Source organism: Ammodytes marinus (genome assembly GCF_949987685.1).
Source record: "Ammodytes marinus genome assembly, chromosome: 3".
Lineage (NCBI taxonomy): Eukaryota > Metazoa > Chordata > Actinopteri > Uranoscopiformes > Ammodytidae > Ammodytes > Ammodytes marinus.
In genome coordinates this window covers 29,720,422-29,746,123 of record NC_137232.1, presented here as the reverse complement: position 1 = coordinate 29,746,123, position 25,702 = coordinate 29,720,422, and the positions used below count along the sequence as shown (strand labels likewise).

Sequence of the window (25,702 nt, the reverse complement as noted above, 5' to 3'; positions counted from 1 at the left end):
CACTCCCCTCTCTGCCCCATTTCACCTCTGTCTCTCTGCACTATCAATAAAGCATAAAAATGCCAAAAAATATCTTAAAAAAATTAAAGTATTAAGTCAACACCATCTTACACACTAGGCAACGCTAGGTTTGTGATCGCCACAACAGTGCAGACAGTATTAGAGGAAGGAAAGGGATAATGCAGACAACGTGTTAGAGAAGAGTCCAGGAGTGTCCGCCATCACAGTGAGCGGATTATAGGCAAACTGCTATTCTTAGAACCATATTATAGACCTGCTTTTAATATGCAGCAGAGCGAGAGGGACAGAGAAAGAAGGGATATCGTGGCAAATGATTGAGGAGTCAGAGAAAGTATGCTTGGCAAAGAAAAGGAACCAGGATGGAGAACAGCGGTGAGGAGTATATCATTAGTGTCTCATTGATCTCAGAGTATCGCGGTGGCACTGGGGAGACACGTCCTGTTGAAAAAAAGCATTTCTATGCTGCGTTTTATTAGTTCAGTGTACTTTGGTATGCTCAGAATTATATTTATCAAAAAATACTAATGCTATTGTGCTATGAATGTGAACTTCATAACTAATTGGGTACGACCACAAAAGGCTTTCATTCAATTACAGATGTTCATTAATTTGACAGATACTGTAGTTCCAATAAGGACCTGTCAATTGTCTTTGTAGCAAGTCATTTTTGTCTGTAATTAACTCTTAATTTATTTAAAGGAATACTTTTCAGTTTTGGAAATTACACTTTTAAACTCCTGCTGAAAGAAAGATGGAAAATACTCATAAACATTTTCAGTACTTCGAAATGAAACTTCCTTGAAAAAAGTAAAACCACTGTATACAAAGTAAATACGCAGCATTAAAATGTTAAACCACATGCCACCTTTGATGGACACCTGTCAGCTCTTGCCAGTTAAAATGACACCTAATCCAATGTGGAACTGCAGCTAGTGACAACACCAACACAGACATACACATAGTAAGTTCTACAAGGGAGTATTGAAATGAGACTCTGAGCTCCAGTTTGATGTTTTTTTTCTACCAGCAATTAAAAGTGTAACACCATCCAAAGCCATCTGTATTGACGACTGAGTTTGGAAAAACGTCCTATCATAAGGGCCCTTACGTTACTGACAATAAATAATTCCTGGAAACAAATTGGGTGGAATTCTTTAGGACATCTCATTTAAAAAGGTATCACTGCACAAGATAACACAATGTAAGGACTCAATTATAGACTTTAAAGATGTTTAATCAAATGGCTATCTATTGGAGACAGTGTTTAGTGCTAATGCAGCTTAAGACCTGATAACATCAAATTATCCTCTTGTTTGCTGCTTCCTCCTATCAGTTCATGGAAGTTAATTCGGCATTAGCTGTCCCTGTTGTTACAGATGTCCCTGGGTCTGTGTTTGGGACCGCCTCTGTGGCCCATTTATCTTCCCAGCCAAAGAGCAGGTGGGATTCAGTGGAGAGATGAGACGTTAAAACTCACTTTGTCACTGCCTTACACATAAACATTCTGTGTGTAGATTCATTTTTAAATTGGGCACCGTGAAGGGAAAACACTCCCCCTTTGGAGACGCCCAAACACTGTCCAAACCAAAACTGATGTTTATAATAATTTGTCATCTTTATTATTTCCATCTTAAAGGTTCAGTAAGCGGAATGGTCAGTTTAGCTAACTTCCTGTCAGTTACTGCAGTTAGCAGTCCCCTCGCTCGTCCCCACATCACCACATTAATTCACTGTGGTCTTCAAGCAGCGAGTTATCTAGCATCATCTCAGATCCATAAGTGTTATAAAACATGATTAAAAACCATCAAAACATATTTTGATTGGTTAATCAGATCCCCAAAAAGTTTATTTGACGATTACATGCAGAGCGAGCGACTGAGAGATAGGATTTATGAAACACGCACACTATATAAGTGATCACTGTATGAAGTACTTCACCTTTAAACATTACACAGTGGGATGGCTTGAGAGTCCCTGTACAATCAATACAGTTTGAACCTGGCCATGTTTGTGCAGGGTGGCAAAAATCCTTTAAAACTAAATTAATGCAGGAAATAAAAGTGTCACTCTTGGAATCGGCAACTTGCACAGGTAATTGCCATCTGGCAGACAGGTTGACAGCTTGTGTTTTCATATGCAGGGCCTGGGTGGGAGCTGTGATGATGGCATTTTTTTTTTAAATATGCAGTGAAGAAGGAAGAGAAGATGAAGAGAGGAGAGCTGGATACCTGGATCAATATCTTCCTCTGCAGTTAACACGTACTTATACAAACATTGGCATTGGGAAGATTAATGACCGGAATCAACCCTGTGACTGCCTCCTCTTGTCTGGAGGAAAAAAACAAAAACAGGGGAAAGAAGGGGAGTTAAGGCTGTAGCAGTTAGGCTTCCAGTCTTTGCAATAAAATATGTTTCTAGAGCCTGGTAATGCCTTTGAGCTTAAATGATATAGTTTGACATTGTGTGAAATACGCTTAACTCCTTTTTATTGTTGAGTGTTAGATAAGATCGACAGCACTCTTGTGTCATTTGGACTTTTCTTAAATACTAAACTAACCTGACTTAATGTTTGTATATGTTTTTTTTTCAATACATTTCTTTCAAATCGGTGAAGGATAGGAGCATCGTAAGTAAGATTTATTTTTATTGTATTGTTTTAAAATCAACCATCTAATATGTATTGTGATTTTTTTTTGATTCCATCTTTAACAAATTCATAGGGAGAGTGCCTGGGAGTTGGCACAGTAAGAAAACAGCTAGAACGAAATGGTTTCATTTATGTAGCGTGTATTCTGGCTGCCTCCTTAGGGATTTAGCTCCAGCTATGTTCACCACCACCTTTTCATAGCTATTCCCCTGCTCGTTCAAAGGGTTCCCATTTGGTCATGTCAGACGGGTTTCCTTGCTTTAATAGCTGAGGAGTTGAGAAGGCATCGTGCGATGTGTCCTCTTTTCTGAGCTTCTCTTTCTGCATTATTAATCCAATGCTTTCAATGAATTTCAAAGTGTGTGCTGCGCTTTGATGCTGACGAGAGGGATGGGTGGTGGGAGGGGTGGCAGTGGTTGAAGCGTCCTTGCGAGCTCAGAGCACAACACGCCCACGCCTTTTGGGAAGAGATGTATAAATTGAAGCGGGTCGTCTTTGATGCAAGTCTGAATTGTGAAAGAAAAACACACTCTGCAGTGCGTAAGATATGAGCGTACGACACTGGAATTTACAGTTACCTGTCGGGCTAATCATAGATACCTGTTCTCTCCTTTCGTTTGTCTGTCAAGAAGAAAACCCCAAAGTGAAACGACTTATCCAATTGCTTTGTGCTATTTTGCATAACAGTCACACAGCTGAGCTCTCTTCCGGCCCCCCTGCAGCTCCAAACAAATATCAGAGCCAGATAAGAGCAGAGTTTTGTTCTTCCCTGTCACTAATCCAAGTTCAAAGAGAGGAGCTGAGTATCCCCATCAGCCTTTGTAATGGCCATGAAATGAACTAGTGCCTGTGCTGGAGCTACAACTCCCTCACAACACGCTAATGTAGCTCCCAAAACCTAATACAGCAACATAGTGAGAGGGGAGCCAAGTCAACATCCTGCTCTGCATCAGTGCTCAATTCAAACAAAACTGCACCTCAAGCTCATCTGGTTGAGTTACTGCATGCTTTTGGAGACATAATGTGTTTGTAACATTGCAGCACTGTTGCAAAAGGATTAATATTGTATTACACACTGCAAAGAGACCATCTGCAATTGCTATATAGTTTGGCTTTTGCATCATTTAAACATTCCCATAGGCCAAGGAGAACATTCAGAGGCATGAAACACCAGCTGGTTCCACATATTATACAGACCAATCTTCTGATCCTACATTCATACATTTTTGTGTTGGTCAATATCAAGTCGTATTTATGCTGTGTGATGAAAATCTCTTTATCCTAAAAAAATGTATTGATTCAAAAAGTGTTCTTGTGTATAGTTTGATGAGCATAGAGGTTTAAATTCCAATTGGCTGACTATGATCATGTTCATTTGTTTTCTTTTTGAGCAGGTCAATTGCATTGCAGTTGGCATCCGTGGTGACCTTTTTCACCAGCAAATAAGGTTACAACTAATAACTATTTTCAATATCAATTAATCTGCAAATTATTTTCTCAATTAATCAATTAATAGTTTCATCTTTAAAATGTCAAATATCAGCTGAATATTACATAAGAGTAAGACAAATAAAAGCTATAAATGTTCACAATTTAAAAGCATGAACCACAGATGTGATGGGCACTATGAATGAAAAGATTTGCATTTCAAACCCAAACAACAAGGTTGTTCCTGTCATCAACAATAATGATTAAAATTTTACTCCGTTCAACTTGAGGATTTTCTGTTAAAGAATATTTTGCTCATATTCTTCACATGTCTAGATCATGCTAGAAAAAAAGTGTTAGGAGAGTTAGGAGGTTATGGCATTGTCAGAAACCTTTGAATCACAATTGTATAGTCCTATAAAAGGTGCTGCAAGGTTTAACAGGTTAGAATTTGGCTCAGATACAATTTGTGACTTGAGGTATTTTTGTTTACGGCCAGAGTGCACAGCTCAGTGAAGGGGTGATGAGAAACTATAACACCCCCGAGCAGAGGGAGGAGGAACCATTAGGGCTGAGCCAAGCCTGGGGCCGAGCCAAGTGTAAACTGCAATAACAGCAGCTCAATGAGTGGGATTTGGCAGGGGGGGGGGGGCTGATAAACACACACACACGTAAACACACGCTTACACCAGTGAACAAATCAGCACACCTGTGGATGCATCTGGACATGAGAAACCAATCAAGAAAGGGGGAAAAAAACAGTAATTACATTCCGTTCACGTGGAAGCTGGGGAGCAGGGAGACACATATTGTGCCTCTCATTAATCATTAACAGACTCAGAGGGACACAAGGTCAACAAACAGTGTTTTGATGTGTGTGTTTTTTGTGTTTGTGCCTTTAGGTGAAATACACACACAGGCACAGACACGCACACACAAACAGCAGAGCTATTGTTGCAAACTCCACAGTGGCTGCATCAAAATGTGTGCCTCCGGGCTTTCAATTAGGGGAAAACATAAACACACATACACATTCAAATAAGAATACAGGCACGCACGCACTTCCATATATGAGGCAAGCAGAAGATTCAGTGAGCATATACTTTAAGCACATCGCAAATTGGAGAGATGTAAATATGTTGTATTTCCGATCGGGCATTCATCAGGGAGGATGGAGAGGAGAAGAGAGGAGAGGTAGCGGGGCTGTTTTCAGAGAGAATGCTTTCAAACATCCGCCTCATTTCATTTTGCTGAGAGCAAGCCTTTATTTGCCTCTCTCCAAGCCAAACTCGCTTATCTGCCCTGCAGAATAGGAGGCAAGCTGCCTTTTTGCCGCTTCGTTGTTTGTGTGATATAACCAAAATGACATACACTAAACTTGCAGTATCCGGATCATTCATTTCAGTGGATGTCAAGATTAACGTGCATTTGAAGCCCAAAAATCAAGCCTGACTCTCAAATGTAATCCTCATGTTGTTAGGCTTTAATAGGCAGATCCACGCATGGCTCTGTTCAAATACTCTGTCCACATACACCTCTTATAATATCACTTATTAACGTGTATTATCTTATCTTATGATAAGATAAGCCAAATTCCCTGGAAACTTACATTGACGACAATATATGCACATATTTTTATTTTTAAAGTGGCTACGATGAACTTTCAGTTTGTGTTCATTCTTGAAGCCCCTTCGGACAAAAGCTGTATTGTTTTTAAGAAGCCAGCTGTTGTCCTGCTGGCCTGGGTGTACATACAAAGGCGTTAAGAAAAAATGTGACTGTTTCAAAAATATTTAAAAGTTCCTCGTAGCTACTTTAAACAAACAGGATTCAAGATTATGTGACCCTCCTGCTCTCAGTCTTCATGCTAAGCCAATGGCAAAACAAATACAAAGTATACCATAAGGAGGAATATACTGTATATTCCGATGTGATACAATGATCTGACATCTTGGTTGCATAGCAACATATCAACACTTTGATTCAACACACTGATATGGAGAGATGCGTGTGGCTGGGGGAAAGATGCCATGTTTCCATAACAGTGACATGTTTGTATCATTCATTGACGATATGTAACTGTACTACCGCTGTCTCTGAGGAGCCATTCAGCATGTGAAGGACGCTGCTCTGATGAAAGTCTGAACACTAAAACACTGCTTCCCTTTGATCCTCTAACCTCACTCTTCTCCTGCCTCTTCAGCTCTCCAGAAATCAGCTTGCTCATCCACACTGAGCAGGCGGTGGGAGTGGGGCATGAGTGTGTGTGCTCCTTACAACTAGTCTAGTGTGTGTGTGTGTGTTTGCACAGTTGTGTATTGCAGTCCACTCATCTGTATGAGCTCCATTGGCAGTTACATAAACCATACTGTCATAAATGCTCCAGGGCATACTGAAACCCTGCCAAATCAGTGCTGGGTCAATAACTCCCCACTGCAGATTTTTGGGATTTTCTTTCCCTTTGTTGGGCAGCCAGTACACGCCTGGTTGAAAGTAAGGAGGAAGTGGAATATGTTCTTACTGTTGGAAGTTCAGCAGATAAGCCAGTAATGATAATGCCAGTCCAGATACACACCTGCCCAAAATCCACCTCTGCAGCCTCTGACAAAAAAAAGGTTATTTAATGGTGACTGACACCTAAGTCCTACTGTGTGTTTCACGGGAATAATTAAGATTGTTCAAAGCAAGGGCTCGTGTTAATCCCCATACTTTAAGACTAGGTGTGGGACTGACACTGAGATGGAGTAATCTTTTACTTTCTACTATCTAAAGCATTGAGATTGTTTTTCTCCTCAGCGGATCCTTGGGGGCAGGTAGAGCGAGTCAGCACAGGGGGAGAGGGGAAGGAACTGATTTGCTTGTCAGGAACATCACGGTTTTGACTGGGACTGGCGACACTGACTAGGACCTTGGCACGGTCTGCCTGCTGAACTGCAAGGCACAGAAACTCAGCTGCAACCCCTTCCCACGTCCTCTGCAGCAGCCAGGGCTCCCCCGAGGTGACACTCCGCTGAAGTGAACAGTTGCTGGGCCCTGACGTTGAAGATGATCCCCTCTCTCATATAGAAACATTCCCGTTTTCATATTAACTGTATTTTTTTGTAAAGCAGTCGCAGCAACTCTTCCGCTCTCTTTCTCACACGCACAGCTGCAACCGTCATGAAGCCAACTCCACGCGATGCAAACGCGCCTGTCACTGTGTGAGATATGCACTCGTTGTTTTTGTTTTCCTTTGTTTTCCACTGAAGGCTCAGGCTGAGGAGGGCTTCTGGTAAAATTATGAGTCTGAGCAAAAAAGCAGGCCAGCTGTCATGCAACCAAGGAGCCTTCGCCAGAAAAGCTCTAAACGAACCACTCACACTGACTAACAAACTTTTTTTCTTTTTAAAAATAAAGTAGTTATTTCGGGGGGATTTTTTGCAATGCGGCAGTAAAACTCTAAGCTCAATTAATGCGGTCGACACCAAGCCAAGATGTACTAATGCCGTCATGCCCCAGAAAAGCCTGAAATCACTAAACTACAAAAGACCTTTAGAATTAAAAATCATTTGTTTTCTTCTTAATAAAGCTGGTGCTGTGTTAAAAAGAACTTTGATTCAAAGCAATTTCCATTGAAAAAAGCAAAGAGGGATGGAGGGAGAAGAGGAGGGGAGGGGGAAGAAATACATTACAGCTCCTCTTCAAATTATTTTTTCAAACTCCCGTCTGTTACACAATTTAATGAGCCTTGAAATTGGCGAGATTAAATTTTTCAGCGTTCCTTTCATTAGTGTGGGTGTCGCCAATCTCTGGGGATTGCTTTCCTCACTTTGGGATTGTACGGTGCAGTGATGAAGGGAGCAACAAACTAACCAGCAGGCCAGTAAATAGATGAGGGAGTTTCCTGTTATCAGCCGGGGTTCTGCTTCAATCAGCAAGCTGATTCAAAGAAGCTGTGCAGCAGGTTAAAGTCTCTCTCTGCCACAGATGTAGGCCTAATCATGTGCTGAGAGTGAGAATTTGTTTTTCACTTAAAAAGCAATAAAAACAAAAAGTTACACTAGTTTTCAATGATTCCTTTGGTTCAAGAATGTACAGATATGAGGTTGAAATGTATCGTATTGGACTTCACAAATTAAAAAAGAAAAAATATTGTTGTCTACCAGAAATGAGGGATTTCTTCCTCTATGATTTAGGGGACCTAGGAGTTTTGATTACATTTCATAATCCCGTAGGATACTTAATTGAGAGAGACTAATAATCCCAAACTGCATAAGAACTAAGTAAATTTCACAATAATTTTTTTTTAAATACTGCAGAATGACACAGACTGACTTAAGTCTATGGATCTTCATCACATAAAGTGTGAAGAAGGTCTATTGTCTTCAACAATTTATTTATTTTTAGGGCCGGTTTCGCAGACATGGATTAAGCCTAGTTCTGGACTAAATTGTACTTTCAATGGACAATCTCTATTCAAAATTCCATTTAGTCCAGGACTAGGCTTAATCCATGTCTGTGAAACTGGCCCTTAGTTTTGCAGTCAAATCTTAACCTTGGAAACAGAAGTTGATGAAAACAATCTCAACTCGAAAGTCTGGCCTGTTTCAGGTCTTTCAACACCTTGCAGCTTTTAGTAAATCGGTGAAGTTTCCTGCTCAGCATATCAGGTTATGAAGAGAAACCATTCCTGCACGTTGTCAATGTCTCTCTTCTCTGTTTGCTGCAGAACTCAGTGTTGGTCATTCATCATACATTTTTTTTTTTAAATCAAGCTCGAAGGCTGAAGCTGTCAGATGGCAGTTTCCTGTAGCTTCTTGGCTTAACTCTGTTGCGTGGGAACATGAAGCATCTCTCTATTTGTAGCAGATGAGAACGAGAAAATCAATATTGTGGATCCCGAAGGCTTCTTGTCTTGTTAATCTGTCATATCTGAATCATAAGCATAGCTGGCATGATGTAATGATTGAAGTTTTGGCTTCAGCTACTCCATATGGCCCAGCAACACTGACCATTTTGGGCTTAGCGAGTTAAGACTCCGAGACACTGGTTTGTTTAGAGGGACGCCAGTTTGTTGGCGGGCGACTTTGGTGCTCCAATCTATGGCCAAGCAACCATCAGATGCCATGGGGGGTCCACGTGACATGGAAAGCGCTAGATAAGTAACCAGGCGACCCAGATAACGCTCCAGTCGGCTTTAGTGGGCCAAGCAGCAAGAGAGTAGCCTTGGAAATGAACTGAAAAGAGCAAGGTGTTCAAATTAAGACCCTAATTAAGAAGAATGATGGATTTGTCCTCTGCTTGTGCTGTCCCACCAGAGACTGTCGGATAGAAAGGGAAGAGATAGCCAGGTATTTGATGTGATATTAATGTGAGGAAGATCAACCCATATATAGTTTGAATACTATATATTCATCTAATGAATCATTTCTTCATGCTCAGTGGATTCCACCACACAATTTGAAGTGCATGGCTTAGTAATTACCATCAAAGCAGAGTCGTGGATGAAAATGAAGGAATTTGGAAAATAATTTAATAATACTGTTCATTCGTTTCTGCGGTTATTTTAAGACTTGGCAGCTTGCGGAGTCCAAAATTTCCCTGCCACATTCAATGGCCAATAAGAATTTAAAAAAGCAGAAGTAGGCCACAGACTATTCGAGCAGAAAGAACATAAGGCCAAAGCGCCTCTTATTTCTTTCATTTTTCAAGTGCAGGGTAGAGATAAATGAGTCGACGATCTTAGAGGAGTAACTGTAGCAACCACCAGCTCGGGAAGAACGTTAAGAGTTCACTCCAACTGTTTATTCCTCTTTGAACTAATGAAGCAAAAGAATCAAAGTCTCCAACACAGTTTGCCTTTAAATGCCTCCCTGCATGCTTTAATGTGGTCCTGAGGCATTTGTCTTGTGAAGCAATTCTTCAAATGCTGCAGTCAATTTCTAGTGACATCTGCGGAGGGCATGTGTTGGGCGCCCGGCTTGGTCTGCTAAGCCGAGAGGGGTTTGTGACAGAGCTGCTTTGAGGAGAGACGTTGATAGAAAAGACCTGCGGGACACGAGGGTCCTGCAGAAAGAAGGAAAGACAAAGTTTCACTGAAGCACAGTTTCACAAGTTCCTTCAGGGCTAGCAAAAAACTGAGTTAGTCTTTTTTTTTCTTAGTCTTCACTGGCATCAATACCAAGGACCATAAAGAGTAGCGTATGGATCTTCTGGGCAATCAGGAGGCAGGGCAGTCTCATGTTAAATAAGCGTTGAGATGCAATGACAGATGTTCACTGTCAGCTCATGTTTTATGAATGCTTGTCAAATAAACCCATGTTTCACTTCAGCTGTAATTGCTACAAATCTCTGTCCACATTGCCAGTTGGTCTCATCTTTGTTCGCTGCTCTAGCCACCAAAGACACTCACTGTTAACTTTGAAATGCAGGTTTTTTCTTTTCCACTTTAGAAAGGGGCACAGTAGTTAGGCTCCATTTAGTCCATAATGGGAAGGGTACAGAATACCATCTATAAAACTACAGCTCTTTACCAGTCCAGCAGAGTGCTGTGGAAAGCCGATGCAGCAGTCCTGAACTTCTCTAAATGTGGTCATATAAAGAGATACAGCTCACTGCTTAATGGCGCAAATATACTGTACTTAACTACTTTAAATAAACTCTGTACCTTGGAACATTCAAGTATTTGCATTGAGCTGATGATACTTTAATCAAGCAGATATGAGTAGTATAAAAGTGTGCACACATCCTTTTTAAAATGTAGACTTTGCAGTATAAATCAGCATTTGAGCAGGAACCAGATTCTATTAGTTGCTACTATGATTCTATTGCTCGCCAGCCCTTAATACTCACTTAGAATTAAGACACGGGACATTAATGGCATAAAGCGATTGTAATCTAGAACACTTTTTGTCAAAATCAGCTAATATCTTGTCACTACAAGACTTCTGAAGTACAAGGTCAACTGAAGTAGGTGTGAAAGACATCCTTACTTTGTCACGGTGTGTTGATGGTGCACTTGATGGCTGATCAGTCCCCTAAACCTCCTCTAGGGAGAATACAGACATCAATAATGGCACCTGTACATAAACAAACTCCTTACAGTATGTATCCTAAAGACCAAGTGTAACCTTTGGTAGACGCTCTGTTTTCTTTGATTAAAAAAATCAGGCTTCTGGCACAATAACAACAAATGGAGCTTGACCCCAAGTTGAGGTATTAAATGACTTGACAGAAAGGGTTCAAGTTGGGTTCAAATCCCACCAGCTGTGCTACACTCAAAGTGCCGGGTTGAGGTTGTCAGCGCATCCCAAAACCGAAGAGCAACTTGCCTTAACATTACCAGACAATCTCACAATGGAGCGCTACGTCTCAGCTGCTGTATAAGAACTCCTCAGAGTAAGAAAAAGCAGCGGGCTTACATTTTCATTATCTTCCTATAACACAAACAAATCTAATTATAAACATCATCTAACATTCAGAAAAGTATCAAAGTCTTCTTCTGGCTATTTCCACCATCTGAAACCATAAGATAGAAGAACAGCAGAAAGAGAACACTGCCTCCTTTAATAAATGGAAAGACATCTAGAAGAGAAACTCTCCAAGTTCACATCTCAATGCTACTGTTGGAACATTTAATACACCATTTGTAAAATCCTAATACAATTAATTGACAATAGGAACACTGACTGTAATAGTCCCGAGGAGTGGATAGCAAGATAATATTATGCATAGAGGTTTCAGTGACCAGCTCAAGAGCACATGACCATAAAGACTATGAATAAACCACATTCATATTCTTCTGCAAAGATTATTCCATTAATACAGATATCCTAACAGGGGACTATGCAGTTACAAACCAGTTTCTGCAACCTCTTAACTTATTTGATTGGCCTGCAGACCCCTGCAGTCCCTGAAGTGTGCTTCTCAGCTTCAGAAAGTGTGGTGCTATAATGATTTTGTGGGAGGCAAATTTGCAGAGTGCAGCAGTAACGTCGCTCTGCTAATTCTGCCCTTCCCTACCCACTCCACTTGTAAGGTGAATGACTGAACCGTGCACACATGGTGCACTATAGCTGACGTTGCTGAAATGTGTGATTTGCATGGACTGTGGTGCGCCAACAGTGCAAAAAAGACAGTTATTCTTTTTTTTTACAGAGATGATGTCTTATGTCATACAAACATTTCATGGTTGTGAAACTGTCCCTTCACATACCAATATTGTGTTAAATTTTTTTTAAAATATGAAGATTGTTAACGTTTGAGAATAAAAAACAATGTTTGGTATTTTTTTTCATTTATTGAGTATTTAAAATGTGTCATTCTTCATCCAGGTGAAAAACAGCAAGGTTTTTTTTGTTGTTGCACATTTATTTTAACCTGACAGCAAGTCATCCATCAGCCGCAGGATGAAAAGACCTCGGTAAACACCTCCCAGGGCAACAGGCCTAATAAAGATGTCAATTTATTTTATTGATTCCACTTTACATTGCATTTTGTGAAACTAAGGAACAAGGGCCCATCGGCCCTGTGTGCACAGCTGGGGAATTTATGGTATAATAATCAGACAACAGCCACACATGCATTACAAAAACCCAGTCACTTAACTAGCCAGTGTGTAATAGTTTGACTGTGCGTTTGGCACCAATCCAAGTGATTTAAGACACTGTGGGTAAGCAAATTGCAATTCATATATTCTTTGCTGTTTATAAAGATTGTGTTAGTTGATGGTTTGTTTGTTGATTAGACTCACACAAGGGAAACCTGATATCAACATGAAAATAATGAATGCATTAATAATATTATATTGATGATGTTTTACAATTGAATTAATAATTATGTAAGCTGTTTAAGAATGCTTTGGAAGCTTTTCATTTGAAAAGAAGTAGTAGTGGTGACTGTCAGTGCTCTTAAAATGTTTTAAGGTTTTTTGTTATATGTGATGTGTTATTTGATTGTATATAGCATTGTATTATATAAACTATGTTAAAAGGACTGTACTGTATGTTTTGAATAAGGAAAAGAAAAATAATAGGATTTGACATTTATGTTTTTTTAGAATGTTCTCTTTTCATTCTCTGAAAGGATTTTACACAAATGTTCTTCGAAACGATTAATCCAAAAAGACATTTAATTAAAAAAACATAAATGTCAACATCAAGGCGGCACCAGATGGAAAGTTAAGGGATCACCAGAGTCCACAGGATTCATCTTATTGGAACCATGGATATCTGTTCAATATTACATGGAAATCCTTTGCAGAATGATGAAAGCTGAGCTTAATGAACAATGTACATCTTTCATTGAGAAAGGAGTGGACATTTTTACACATTTCCTTTTCACATGACCTTTGGATCCTCAAACAGGCTCTGCTGAGACTCAAGGAGGACACTAATGGAAAGGTTACTGAAGAATAGTTACTCACTATAGAGGTGCTGTGTGTATAACGTGTACCTATGCATACATACAGACAGACACATGTATATGTTCAAACTGACCAAATAGACATGTCCGTCACATGTATAAAACAACTTTTATAAGACAAAAAACATTCATGGAGGCAAAATGCCATAAAAATGCTTTCATTGCTAAAGGCAGACAGTCCATTACAAACAATGTGACAGACAGCAATAAATCTCAACTGGGTGAGTGTTTATTTCTGTATGTTTACATTTTAATCAAGTCATTTAAACCATTTGTACCAAGTGTGGTACATCTGCCTGATGAACTTGTGTGATTCTTGTTGTTCTGAGTTTGTGCCTTCATGGTTGAATGCACTTATTGGAAGTCGCTTTGGATAAAAGCTTCAGCTAATTAAAATGTAATGTAATGTAATGAACAGCAAACAAGAACCTGGCCAACAACACTGAATGCCTCCACACAGCAGATCTATACAATCCACAAAAGTTTGCTTATCCAGCTGAAAATGCTCCAAAGCTGCTAAATATTAGTGTAGGGACAGACCACTTCCTGGCGTAGGTTTACCAATCTGGGCAGACTTGAAAGGCTTTTGCTAAAAATAAATGCTGATTTCTACACTCACATACAGTGCAGTGTGCATTTCAAGGATTGGACACTTCACAGCCTACTATTGTGTTGAGAGAACCGAAAGAGTTGGAAAAAGGCATTCTCCAAAGTACTTCTTCACATCTTACCCAGATAATGACCACAAATAAAGATGGATGCAGCAGAAAATGCTCCAAGTTTTCATCCGGAGAGATGAAGAAAGTGGATTTAGCACTGTTCCTGATTCAGTTCCTACCCACAGATCATTGCGTGCGTGGTCTCCTGAGTAGCAATTAAAACAATCCAATCGGAGGACTGGGAGGGTGATGATGTGTGAAGACAGGAGGACACAGCCTCAAAACATACAAAAACATTTGTTCAGAGTGAAAAAGGAAAGAATGAAAATCATTTGTTCAAGAACATCAGAGCTAAAGGGAGCTCTAACGTATATGAGTTAAGGGACTGAGGGACATTAATTTATTCTCACTAAAACATGTCCCTAACAAGCATTTCCATTAACCGTGGAGTACAATGGGGTGCTTTGCTAAGACAGCAAAGGTCTTAAGTCTCCTTAAAACTGTAAAGCTACTCATGAGTTGCCTGATTTCCGCTGACTCTTTATGTAGTGACCTCATCGTTACCCAGCCTGGTTGGGGTTATTTCAGTCGCAGTACTTAGAGAAATTCCAATCTGTGCTTAAAGTGGATTAAACCGCTTTTCCTGTCAAATGCATGTTTCCTGCCAAACTGGTCCGTTGAAGTCAGCTAGTTCAGCCTAAATACTGCATGAAATTTCTTTATTGCAACCATCAGCAAAACATCACATCTGGCAGCCAATGAAGGCTAGGTTTATGCTATTTCACAATCAAGCCAATTAGCACTTCTGCCAATTCCCAGATGGGCAAACTAGTTCATAAATGTTTGGGGTCATACAAAATTAATGATGGAGAAAGAAATTCAAATCGGTTCCCAAAATGCATGCGCACACGTTGCTACACGTAGACAAGCATACAACTTTCCTCGCCCTTGCTTCTGAACACACACGCCACCTCTGTGTTGGTGTGTGAAGCAGCAAGCAAGAGCGCTGCTTTGATGTTAACTAACACACATCAGAATATGGATGGGAGGTGCCAAAGTAAAAATCAATAAGGGCTAAGAATACATTTGACTTAATTAAGAAAACAAGTCTGAACTGTGCGCTGCTCCTCCTTGCACTCACCAACACTGACAGCGCTGACGTGACAATGACAGAAAAAAGCATTCTGATGGGGAGCTGCAGGAACTACAGATCGGCTGTTGTCGAATGAGCTTTTTTGGCATGAAGATTAGTTATGAGCCAGTGACTTGCAGGAAAATAACAGCACAGTTCAATTTTGTAGTCATGAAAATACCTGTGAGTTCAAGTGTCAATGGAAAATGTTTTCATGAAATGTTCAGTAGGCCTAACCCTTCACAGTTGCTTTTTGAGTACAAATTTACCTAACCCAGAGTAACACACGGACCACCTACAGGCAGCTTTGAAAATGTCCAATGATTTATTGATGTCTATCCTGCTGTTTACAAGAGTGTTTTAAAAAGGAGATGTCGGTCGCTTACACTGTAGATATTGCAGATGCAGCAGAGATTCTGACATGTCTTATAAGGCAGGAGACACACAGGTGTTATTGATATCAAACATTTTCATACCATAACACCATTTCCAAGGTTATAAGACCTATTCTACCAGGGATTCTGCTTCACATTTCTAAATATCACAATGTTGCCCAGTATTCTCTCACCTCATTAATCTATGTTAGAATGGTTAAAGACTCAAGAGTTCTGATGGTAAGTAACCGTCCGTGACATTAGCTAAAACTTTATTCTGAACAAAGTAAAGTGTCCATGGCAGCCATTTTCCACCATCTGGAGCACCTGTCAGTTTTCTGTTCTCTCGTGTCAGCTTGTTCATTCTTCCTTGACATGAACAAGGACAGGAATCAGAAGAAGCATCAGGGACTTGGCTAGTGCTGTTGAATTTTTTCACTCTTTTAGTTTTTTTTAAGATGTTGAATTGGTTCATTTGCCAAGAGACACCGGGAGGTAGAGCAAAAGGTTAAAAAAGAAATGTAAGACATATAGGGGGAGAACCATTTATCACCTCTGATTGTTGTACTTGTTCTGAGCAGGTATGTATGTGTGTGTGGGCACAGGGGAGAAAGAGAGAGGTGGAGAGAACAGGGGAAGGGAGGGAGGGAGGGAGGGAGCGCTGCAGTGCTGACCACTGCGAGACGCATCCATCCAGAACACGCTGAGTGGCTGCGCTCCGCTCCCATGACTTCAAGTCAAGTTTGGAGACGGAACACGCACATGACTTTGATTGAGAACAACTCCATTCTTCACAGTACGTGACTGAACAAACTGGGCAGTAAAATTATTTCACATCCCATGCACTGCCTGTTCCTCCTAATCCTCCTCCTTACATTCGCACCAGGGCCTGTGTTCTCCAGAAGAATACACCTCCTTTAATCAACAGGAAACAGCAGCTTTCTTTACTTAACAAATTATTGCCAAACAAAAGGGCTCAGGTGATTTTGCTGCCGGCGAGGGTTTCAATTATTCAAAAGGGGTTTCAGCTCCTGCTGTGAGAGTGCACCCTGAATTAAATCTTTTATCGAGGCAACCACCGGTGAATTAATTGTTATAAACATCTTGCAGGGAAGTGCGACGATGGCTGCCACCGATCAATTTCAGGGAAAGAGTGGGCCGCATACCCACGAGATTGCAGGATTGAACTCAGATAACGCAACCTTCTTAACCGGAAGGCTGCTGTTTGGTGTGCTCGAATATTTAGGATTTTTGGGGTTTGCAGTGCCAGGTTTGAGGAGGCTACAAACTCTGTGGAGCCAAGCAGCTCTTAACTTCTCAGTCCTCCAACTCCTCCAATCCTATGAGTATACATTTGTGTCTGTGATGTCCCAACGTCAATGCTCGCACAGGGATGCACAAATGCAATTTTGTACGCAAACACATATACATTCTTTAAGCAAATATGCAGCCACGTATACAGGTGCAAACAAGAATTATCCCACAACTCCATACGTATTTAAATTTCCCAAGAAAAGGAAACATCCAGGCTTCAGTTAAATCCCTGCTCTATTTACTATATACTGTGCAGCAGAAAACACTACGAACTCCTTGTTTTAACAAAGACACAAAGCAAAAAGCCATTACTCTTAAATTCACCCTCTCTTCAAGTAGCACTACAATGAGCTGCATCAGCAACCAACACAATTAAGCAAATATTCTCAGAAAATAGATCAAGTTTGTCCCAATCCCTGCTGCGTAGACCTGAGGGAACATTTGTGCTGTCCCACAATCTACTGAAGAGTCTAAATATTTCAGACACTGAGAAAAGGGTGTCACTTGGATGCAGATCAATCTTGTCATTCTATTGACAAGCAAAAAATAATAATAAATCCATAATATAATCTACTGACATTTTAGAGCATGCATGATATTTCCCAAATGTCTGCCACATCTCCCCAAACATGAAAACACCATGTCATTGGCAAAACACTCAAGGGCATTCAGTAATGAACTTTACAGTTTGTGCAGGGTGAACACTCTCCGTTAAAAACAGCTATTAATATCCTCCTCCTTCCATATACAAGTGGATGGAGCTGAAAACATCTGGGACAGCTGTGGGAAAACCTTACAGCATTTTTTTTCCATTGCAAGCTGTAAACCCCCTGAGATTTGAAATCTCTGACTGCAGGGTTATTTATACTGAGATATAAATCTACACGTATAGTATGGTTGGAGCTTCCGTATCTACCTGCACTGCCATAATGTACAACCCCACGCTGTCAAATACAGAATATCCCCTGCAAAGAAATATCAACAGGCTCATCTACAGCATAAGGGACTTTAAATGACCGTTTTTTTGTTAGTTTTTTAAATGTTCCGCTTCTTATAATGAAGGAATGAGAAGGAAAAACTGTTAACTTCTGTGGTTACTTCGGTCTGAGCTGTTGTAGTCAAAAATAAAAAGTGTTATATCTATCGTAAATCCACTATAGGCTACTGTCGCTTCATGGGGGAGCAATCCACAGCGCATCGACGCGCCTTGGTGTTCCCTTCAATGGGGCTGTTCGGCTCAGTTTGACAGAGCAGATATCTGACCCTTTAAAGATGTATATCCGTGCTGCAATAGTAAATGTCGGACGAGAAATCTCATTAGTTAACACACATCTGTCGACAAAAGCAGATTGCCTGGCTGTTAAATCTCTCATTAATGACGTTCCTCTCTGCGCATTAGTGCGCGCATCGTGCGTAATTGGGTTACTCCCGACCTTTCTTCTTTTAAAAAATAAATAAAATAGTCCTACCTCGCTCATGATGGACGGTAATGTTTAGGTTTTTCTCGGCTTCTTCCAGTACGTAAGTTGCGGAACAAGACGATTCAGCAACAGTGGTCTTTAGAAGAGTGGCTCGCCGCGGACAGCGAAGCTTTATAAAGTGTTCAGACCAACTCCTCCGTGTCATCACGTCACCAATAAACCAATAGGAATGCCGCGGGCAAATGTGTCTCCCGAGTAACCACCCAACTCCCTCAAATATTCATAAGCTATGTAAGCCTTTTTCATCATGATCAGCCAAACGCAACCTCTTTATCCTCACAAATGTGCTCGTTGGGATGTATTTCATGCACGAGTCATCATGTCACTTATATTGTTATTTCTATTCTCTTCATGTAGCCTACCACCGTCACTCACACCTGAGTGTGTTCACATGTACGTGGGTGTGAGCTCCGTAACAACAGATACAAAGTAAAATAATGTTCTGCCTTTGTCCTTTTCGAAAACAGTCTTCCTTTTCTCTCTATTGGCAACACTATAATGTATATAATGTCTCTACATCCAATTGCACGGCTATTTTACTTTATGAAATGCATTATGATGTTTGCCTTGCATCACCCTCACATTTATTGTAGGATTAAATAGGCTAGTAAAGGTTTACTGTGGTAGCCTACAAAGTCATTCGATTTTCTCTTTTAAATTTCCAAACAACAGCACGTTAAATGTATTGCATCAGAGAGACCGAGCGCTGCAATTTGACTTTATCAAATCAATAAATCTAATAAATAATTTTCTCAGTTGAAAGGAAAAGTGCAGGTCATTTTTCAGAAGGAACTGTCTGGCTGGGCTCTACAAACCTACCCTGCCTTCCATCCCCTTCAACATCAATTTCACAAATTGAGGTAGCCAATTATCGTCTGTTCTAAATCCATACCATCCATTTAAAAAAATTCAATACAGGCGGTGGTGTGTCAAATTTAGCTTTCCATTAGCACGTAGGAACTTAAATCCAAATTCCAGAGGAGAACCTCTGTTAGGTCTCTGAGCATCTAACCAATAATAGGACTAATGTTCACAAGGCTCTGATGTGGTGCCATTTGAAGGCTGCTCTGCTTTGTTATGGACTGTCACTAGCTGGAGCGCTAAGTCCCAAAGGGAGCCTTGATGGGTGGAGGAGGAGGAAGTCACATTACAAATGAAGCCAAGCATCTCTGCTGTAACAACTGTAACCTGTTTTTCTCTGGGTGACTTTCAATGCAACTGAGAAGCTGGGGCAGATTTATTCTGACATCGGCTTTGAGGTGTTTGGGATGGGGGAAAAATAGCCCCCCGCCCCAATTTCTCTGCTCAAGATAGCTGAAGTGGAGGAAGCTGTTTTGGTGTTGCCATGTACAGCAGATGGTACTGAGGTTTTTGTCAAAGTTTTATGAAGTAGAAGTAACACATAGCACAATCTGTGATGCCTGTAAGCTCAACTGGTCAGCTACTGTTGTCCCCCAACTTATAGATGCTGGTCAGATCACACTTGAGGAATTGGCTTTGGGGGACTTCAGGGTCTCAATAGTATGGCTTTGTGCAGAGAACACAGATGAAGATGACTAAACACAAACCCATTTAGTTGATTTTTGCATCAGTGCATCAGGGAAAAAATAGTTTCCCAAGAAGCAATTCAGCAGGCAAAGCAAAGACTGGAACGTACAAGGGGGAAGGCAATTTGCTATTTCAGTTGCTATTTCCCTTACACTTACACAGATTGTGAGCATAGAGTTGCTTAAGTCTATATTGGCAGAATCATAATGTCCAGTGCTCCGACAAAAGGATTAGGGTAGGGCAAGCTCTTAACTTTTTAAGTGGGTAGAAATCATTGGGAAACAGGTGCAGTGGCAAAGAGAATATATAAGGTGGGATGAGTCCATCCTCAGAAATGCAATAGAGCCATTGCAGTGTGCTCTCACCTAACCTTAACAAAGGTGTGGCTTCAGGATGTATATCAGGTCTATCTTGACAACACTATGCTGGGAACTGTAAGGGAATGTGAACGTGTGTAACAACAGCAATTAAAAGGCAAATGATCAGAGTTGAGGAAGTGAGGACTTAAGGAGGAAAAAAGAACACGACTGGTTTTGTCCACAGGGTAGACAGCAGTGAAAAATTTACGAGCAAGCACGCTGCGAAATGGACATTTTGTAAAACAGTTGGTGGTCACACAGGAGACAGTGAATGCCACCGGAAGGCAAGATGGGATGTTTAAGTCAGAGCAACAAAGGATTGCATATTATGTGCAATGGATGGTGGCGGGGGTGCACATAAAAGGGAAATGTATGCAAGCAGTGTGTGTGTGTGTGTGTGTGTGTGTGTGTGTGTGTGTGTGTGTGTGTGTGTGTGTGTGTGTGTGTGTGTGTGTGTGTGTGTGTGTGTGTGTGTGTGTGTGTGTGTGTGTGTCTACTTGTAAATGCAGCTTTGTGAGGAACAATCTAAGCTTTTTACTTTGTATTGAGGACATTTTTGAAAAGTGAGGACATTTGGGGGTTAAGACTTGGTTTTAAGGTGTGTGTGTGTGTGTGTGTGTGTGTGTGTGTGTGTGTGTGTGTGTGTGTGTGTGTGTGTGTGTGTGTGTGTGTGTGTGTGTGTGTGTGTGTGTGTGTGTGTGTACTGGTTTGCACAGTAAGTCACTGTGATATTAAGGCATTGTCTTTGTTTCATTGCGGTCTAGGCCTATAGTGTTTAAACTTGTTTATGGACAGTACAATAATACTTTGAAATTTTTGGGATGGTTTAGCAAAATCCCTACTTTTGTAGAACTTTGTTTTTAGTAGTTTCGACAGTTATCTTTATGTGATGTTGAAAAAAAATTGTTATCTTGATTGATTACATAATGTTGCTCACTTTTCTTTTGAACTGTCTGTTAGGTCTTTTGTTTGTGCCGAATCTTCTTTCACTACACACTGTGTTAAGGTGTCGGATGCTGTTCTGTTATATTTCCATCAGGGTTTTGACTCATGAATTATTCTGTAGTAACACCTTTTTTTCTGCTTTGTTGTGTTGAGGATACTCCTCCCTCAGAGAGTTGCATAAAGTCTATTTTAGTGCTGTGCGTTGTGTGTGTGTGTGTGTGTGTGTGTGTGTGTGTGTGTGTGTGTGTGTGTGTGTCAGTGTGTTTCTAGGATGTGTTGTATACATGTATGTAAATGCAAAATATTTTAACTAGGCCTGGTGCAGACATTTGCATAGAGTTTCCAAATGCACACAGAATATACACTTGCCGTCTGTAGTTTTACATTGTGTCACCATATGATGTAATACTGAAATTGCTTTTGAGACAAAACTACTTTTTTTATGTGATTAATATTGAGATTGTTTTTGAGTGGCTCTCTCTCTCTCTCTCTCTCTCTCTCTCTCTCTCTCTCTCTCTCTCTCTCTCTCTCTCTCTCTGTCTGAAGAAGCGCAGGTTCACAGGAGCTAAGAGAGTGACTTCAGTGCCCTTCATGCTGCAGGGAGATGTAGATAAAAAATAAACGCCTTCGCAGAACCAGTTGAAACGCATTAATATCCTGAATAATACAAACTATTTATGATTGTAATAGACTATAATTGTACAAGCTATGATTTGAAAATTCATGAAGACAGTGTGGCTGAGCATTGGCAATACTATTTCATTAAAAGCAACATGGATGCAGTGTGTTAGATGGACACTACCTGCATATTCAATTCACCCTGATATAGTAAATGCCATGCTTTACTTTACCATAAAGCTGCCCAAAATAAACATACTTCACGTTGGTCTAAAGTGGCCTAAAAAGGGTCAATCCTACTAAGTAATGGCACTTCTTACCACAAGATTAAAGTTAAGCGAAACACAATTCAAAGAATGAGGCTGGGAACATTTTGTATTTTTCTTCCTGGCTTACTGTTGACAAATACCATGATAAATCCATTATTCTCTCAAGCCTGCTGTAGCTTCCTTTATGCCATAGAGCACCATTATCCAAAATAAAGAATAAAATAAAAACACACAAAAACAGATTGGGTTACCACGATCTTTCATCACCATCTGCATAGATAATTTTGTTTTATTTAATTCAATCACGGATATCTTTTTCATGCTGTTAATACTTGTTCCAGATATGAAGTGATCTGCAGCTGAGAAAAGTAATGCAAAATTTAGTAATTAGCTCAAAACTAGTTTCCAGCTGTTTTAGTACATTAGCATTTTTCAAAGGTTTTTAATGATTCAAGTCTTCAGGGAGAGGAACGTAAAACAGGTTAGGAAAGTTGGATTTAGAGATGGGCTAACAAATTGTTTGTTTCGGTCTTTATTTCATTTAATTTCATTCATTTATTTAAGATAGGGACAATCCTCTTTCATTAACAGACAAGATGCTACAAATAAGCCTGTTAGATGTGTGTGCTAATCCGTTGTCCCCAGCCAGTTCTTAAAAGGGCAACCTGCAATAAAATAACAATAAAAATAGTAAAAACACCAATAACTAGGAACATACAGCATATCCATGGATAGCACATCAAACGGACAGCACAATACAGCTACCGGTAGATACACCTCACAAACAAACAGCAAACAAACTATTGTTAAATCAGTCAGGAAGAACACAGTAATACAATTATATGGGATTTGTTTAAGAAAAATATAGTTATAATGTGGCATTGCCCTTTAGAGTTCACCACATACCACAAGTGTCTATATTCAATAGACAACTTGTGTAAATAGTTTGAAATAATCAGATATCTCCAGCTACAGCCAGGCTGAGCTGGTCCATTCTCAAAGCTATATTGTAAAATATTGACAGAGGATGGAGCCTTTTTAAGAGTTTTGATCCTTGCTTTTGCACAAACAGACATGCGTACTATCATTGTATGTTATAGGACCATTGTCTATCTCCGGTGAGATTCAGTTCCTTATGTCATCTGCAATTGTAATTCACAGACAAAGTGAACTAGTTGTAAAATGCTGCGAGAAGGTGTTCTGTACCTTATTAGTGAAATTTACATAGATGAGTACAACATGTACTATTTCTCTAAATGGACTTCAGTACTGCTTCTGTCGGGCTGATGAGAAGCTTATAAAACCCAGATTAGTTGGAGAGGAAAAGTTTTCTGTTTTTGGATTATTCCCATGCAGCACAACTCACAGTCCCTTGAATCCCTGAGTACAATTGAACGCGCACAGATTTGTCTCGGTGACACTGCTGCAGTGACAGCTTACAGAGTTCACACAGTTTGAACAACAAGCACCAAGTGTAAAGTATAATTCACAGTCACTGTGCACTGCGGGGGACATCACCAGATAGATGATGCACGGTCGAGCACGCAGTACAAGTCAGTCCACGGCGCATTCAACCCGCAGCATTATGTGGCACTATGTGTTCTGAAATGTGATTGTATCTGCAGAGGGAAGTGATTTGTCTTTTTCCATTGTTATTGCAGACTCCACAGAAGGAAGCTACTGTTCGCTGCAGTTAACTGATTGCAGATGTGTATCCTGAGCGCCATGAGCTAGAACAAGCCTGTGGCTTTTAATTACACAACAATAATAGTGTTTGCTTTGGCCGGTCAGCAATAAAAAATATATCCCTCAACCTAGTGGGACTTTCTTCCTTACACATCATCTTTTTCTAATATTGTCAATGTTGTTGCTTTGGTTGGAATTAGCTAGCTATGATCTATGGGAGAGGAATATATGTGTCCCTTTTTCAGCCTGGTGGAAACGGGGGTTTAATTTGTGCAACTAAATAATAAATAGACACCATTAATACATTTGCAAAAGACGTGTAGGACCCACATACATTCAGCTCAGTGCTATGTAATGGGAAATTGACAGAAAACTTTCGGAAGAAGGGAAGCAAAAATAAGACATCTCCCTCCGGATGCTGAATCCGGAGGGAGATACGGTGAGATGAAGAAAAACAAGTAAGTAAATCCTCTCCCTCAAGGAGAGTTTCTGCGCTCAAAGGGAGGAGAAGCACCAGATCAGAGCTGCCTGGGAGAAGAAGAGTGAGAGCATAAAAGGTGCCTTTGAGAAAGAGTGGGAAAAAGTCAAGTAAGACTGGGACAGCGGGGGATGGAAAAGGGGAGATATTGAGCTCTAGATTATATTAAAAAGGGGCCAGAAGAAAGTGAATATGAGAACTGTGGTTATCCTGGCTATGAAACACAGGAGCCTGGTACAGAGGGGCAGGCACGGGTATCGGTCAAGCTGTGGGAGAAGAGTGAGCTGCTTTACGGTCAAGAACAATAGTAAAAAAAGGGATATAAAGAGAAACCTGCAGAGGATGAGGAAAATGAAAAGGTGATGACAGCAGAGGAAATCTCACTCGTAATCATCGAGAACCTCCAGAATCGTCCGTTGATCATTTTGCTTTGGAACCTGTCAGTGGTTCCTTGGGCTCCAAAACACCACATTGCTGAAGGACATGCATTTGAAAGTGTTATAAATATATTACCTTTACCTTTTCAAGAACTTCTGGAGATGTTTCTGTTGAAAGACAAGAGAAATCGCAACAGTAATCGTGGGTGTACACATTTTTATCATCAAACATAATATGGGGTTTTGATCAGTCTGTAACACAAGTCTACAGAGTCCCATTCCACTTCCAGGTTCTGTTTCAATAGTTTAAATAAAAGGAAATCTGTACAAATTATAAAATAGGTATCAATTCAGATTAATACATTCTTGTTAGAAGTCAACATTTTGTTCTCTGTTGTCATCTCTCAAAGTTGGATTTTTTTTACATGTAAAAACAACCCCATCTGCACTGGATTTCAGATGTGGTGTATTCTGGACTGGATTGATAAGCCAAGATTTAATCCTTCCTAACATTCTGTCTGTAAGTGTGTCTGTGTGCCCGGGAGGAGGGGCAAGTTCCAGTACATAGCTAGGAGGTACAGATGTGATGCGGCCTCATTTCTCTTGCATCAAGTTGTTCTGTTTGTTAGCCTCGGGCCATTGATTCGTTCAACGTTTCATCTCATGTCCCCACGCGTTTGATTAAAGAACATCCACTGGTCCATTCTGAAAGCAGCCCTTATAATTCAGGTCAGGGATGCTGAGATGTGCGAGTGCAGTGAAATGATAGGAAATTGTGCTGCTCCTGCTGGAAAAAGCACACAGAGATTTTCATGACTCAATAAACAATGCCCTAATAACTAATTTACAGAGGGTTCAAGGCGTAATTCACTCTACATTTTCTGTCATTAAGGAATCAAACATTGCTTGAATGAAAGAGAAATGTTTGCAACAATGGAATTTGGTATGAGCAGATCTGCAGTGA

At 40.4% G+C, this 25,702-nt stretch overlaps 1 protein-coding gene across 1 annotated transcript in view; it reads right to left on the bottom strand.

Moving 5' to 3' along the window:
- pcp4b (Purkinje cell protein 4b) overlaps positions 1 to 18,577 on the bottom strand; it is a 31,080-nt gene extending 12,503 nt beyond the window's left edge. Inside the window, exon 1 of the mRNA XM_080025323.1 lies at positions 18,447 to 18,577. Within this exon, the coding sequence (XP_079881449.1) occupies positions 18,447 to 18,455 (9 nt within the window). The 5' untranslated portion in view covers positions 18,456 to 18,577. The remainder of the gene's footprint in view (positions 1 to 18,446) is intronic.
- Positions 18,578 to 25,702: the final 7,125 nt, after the last annotated feature.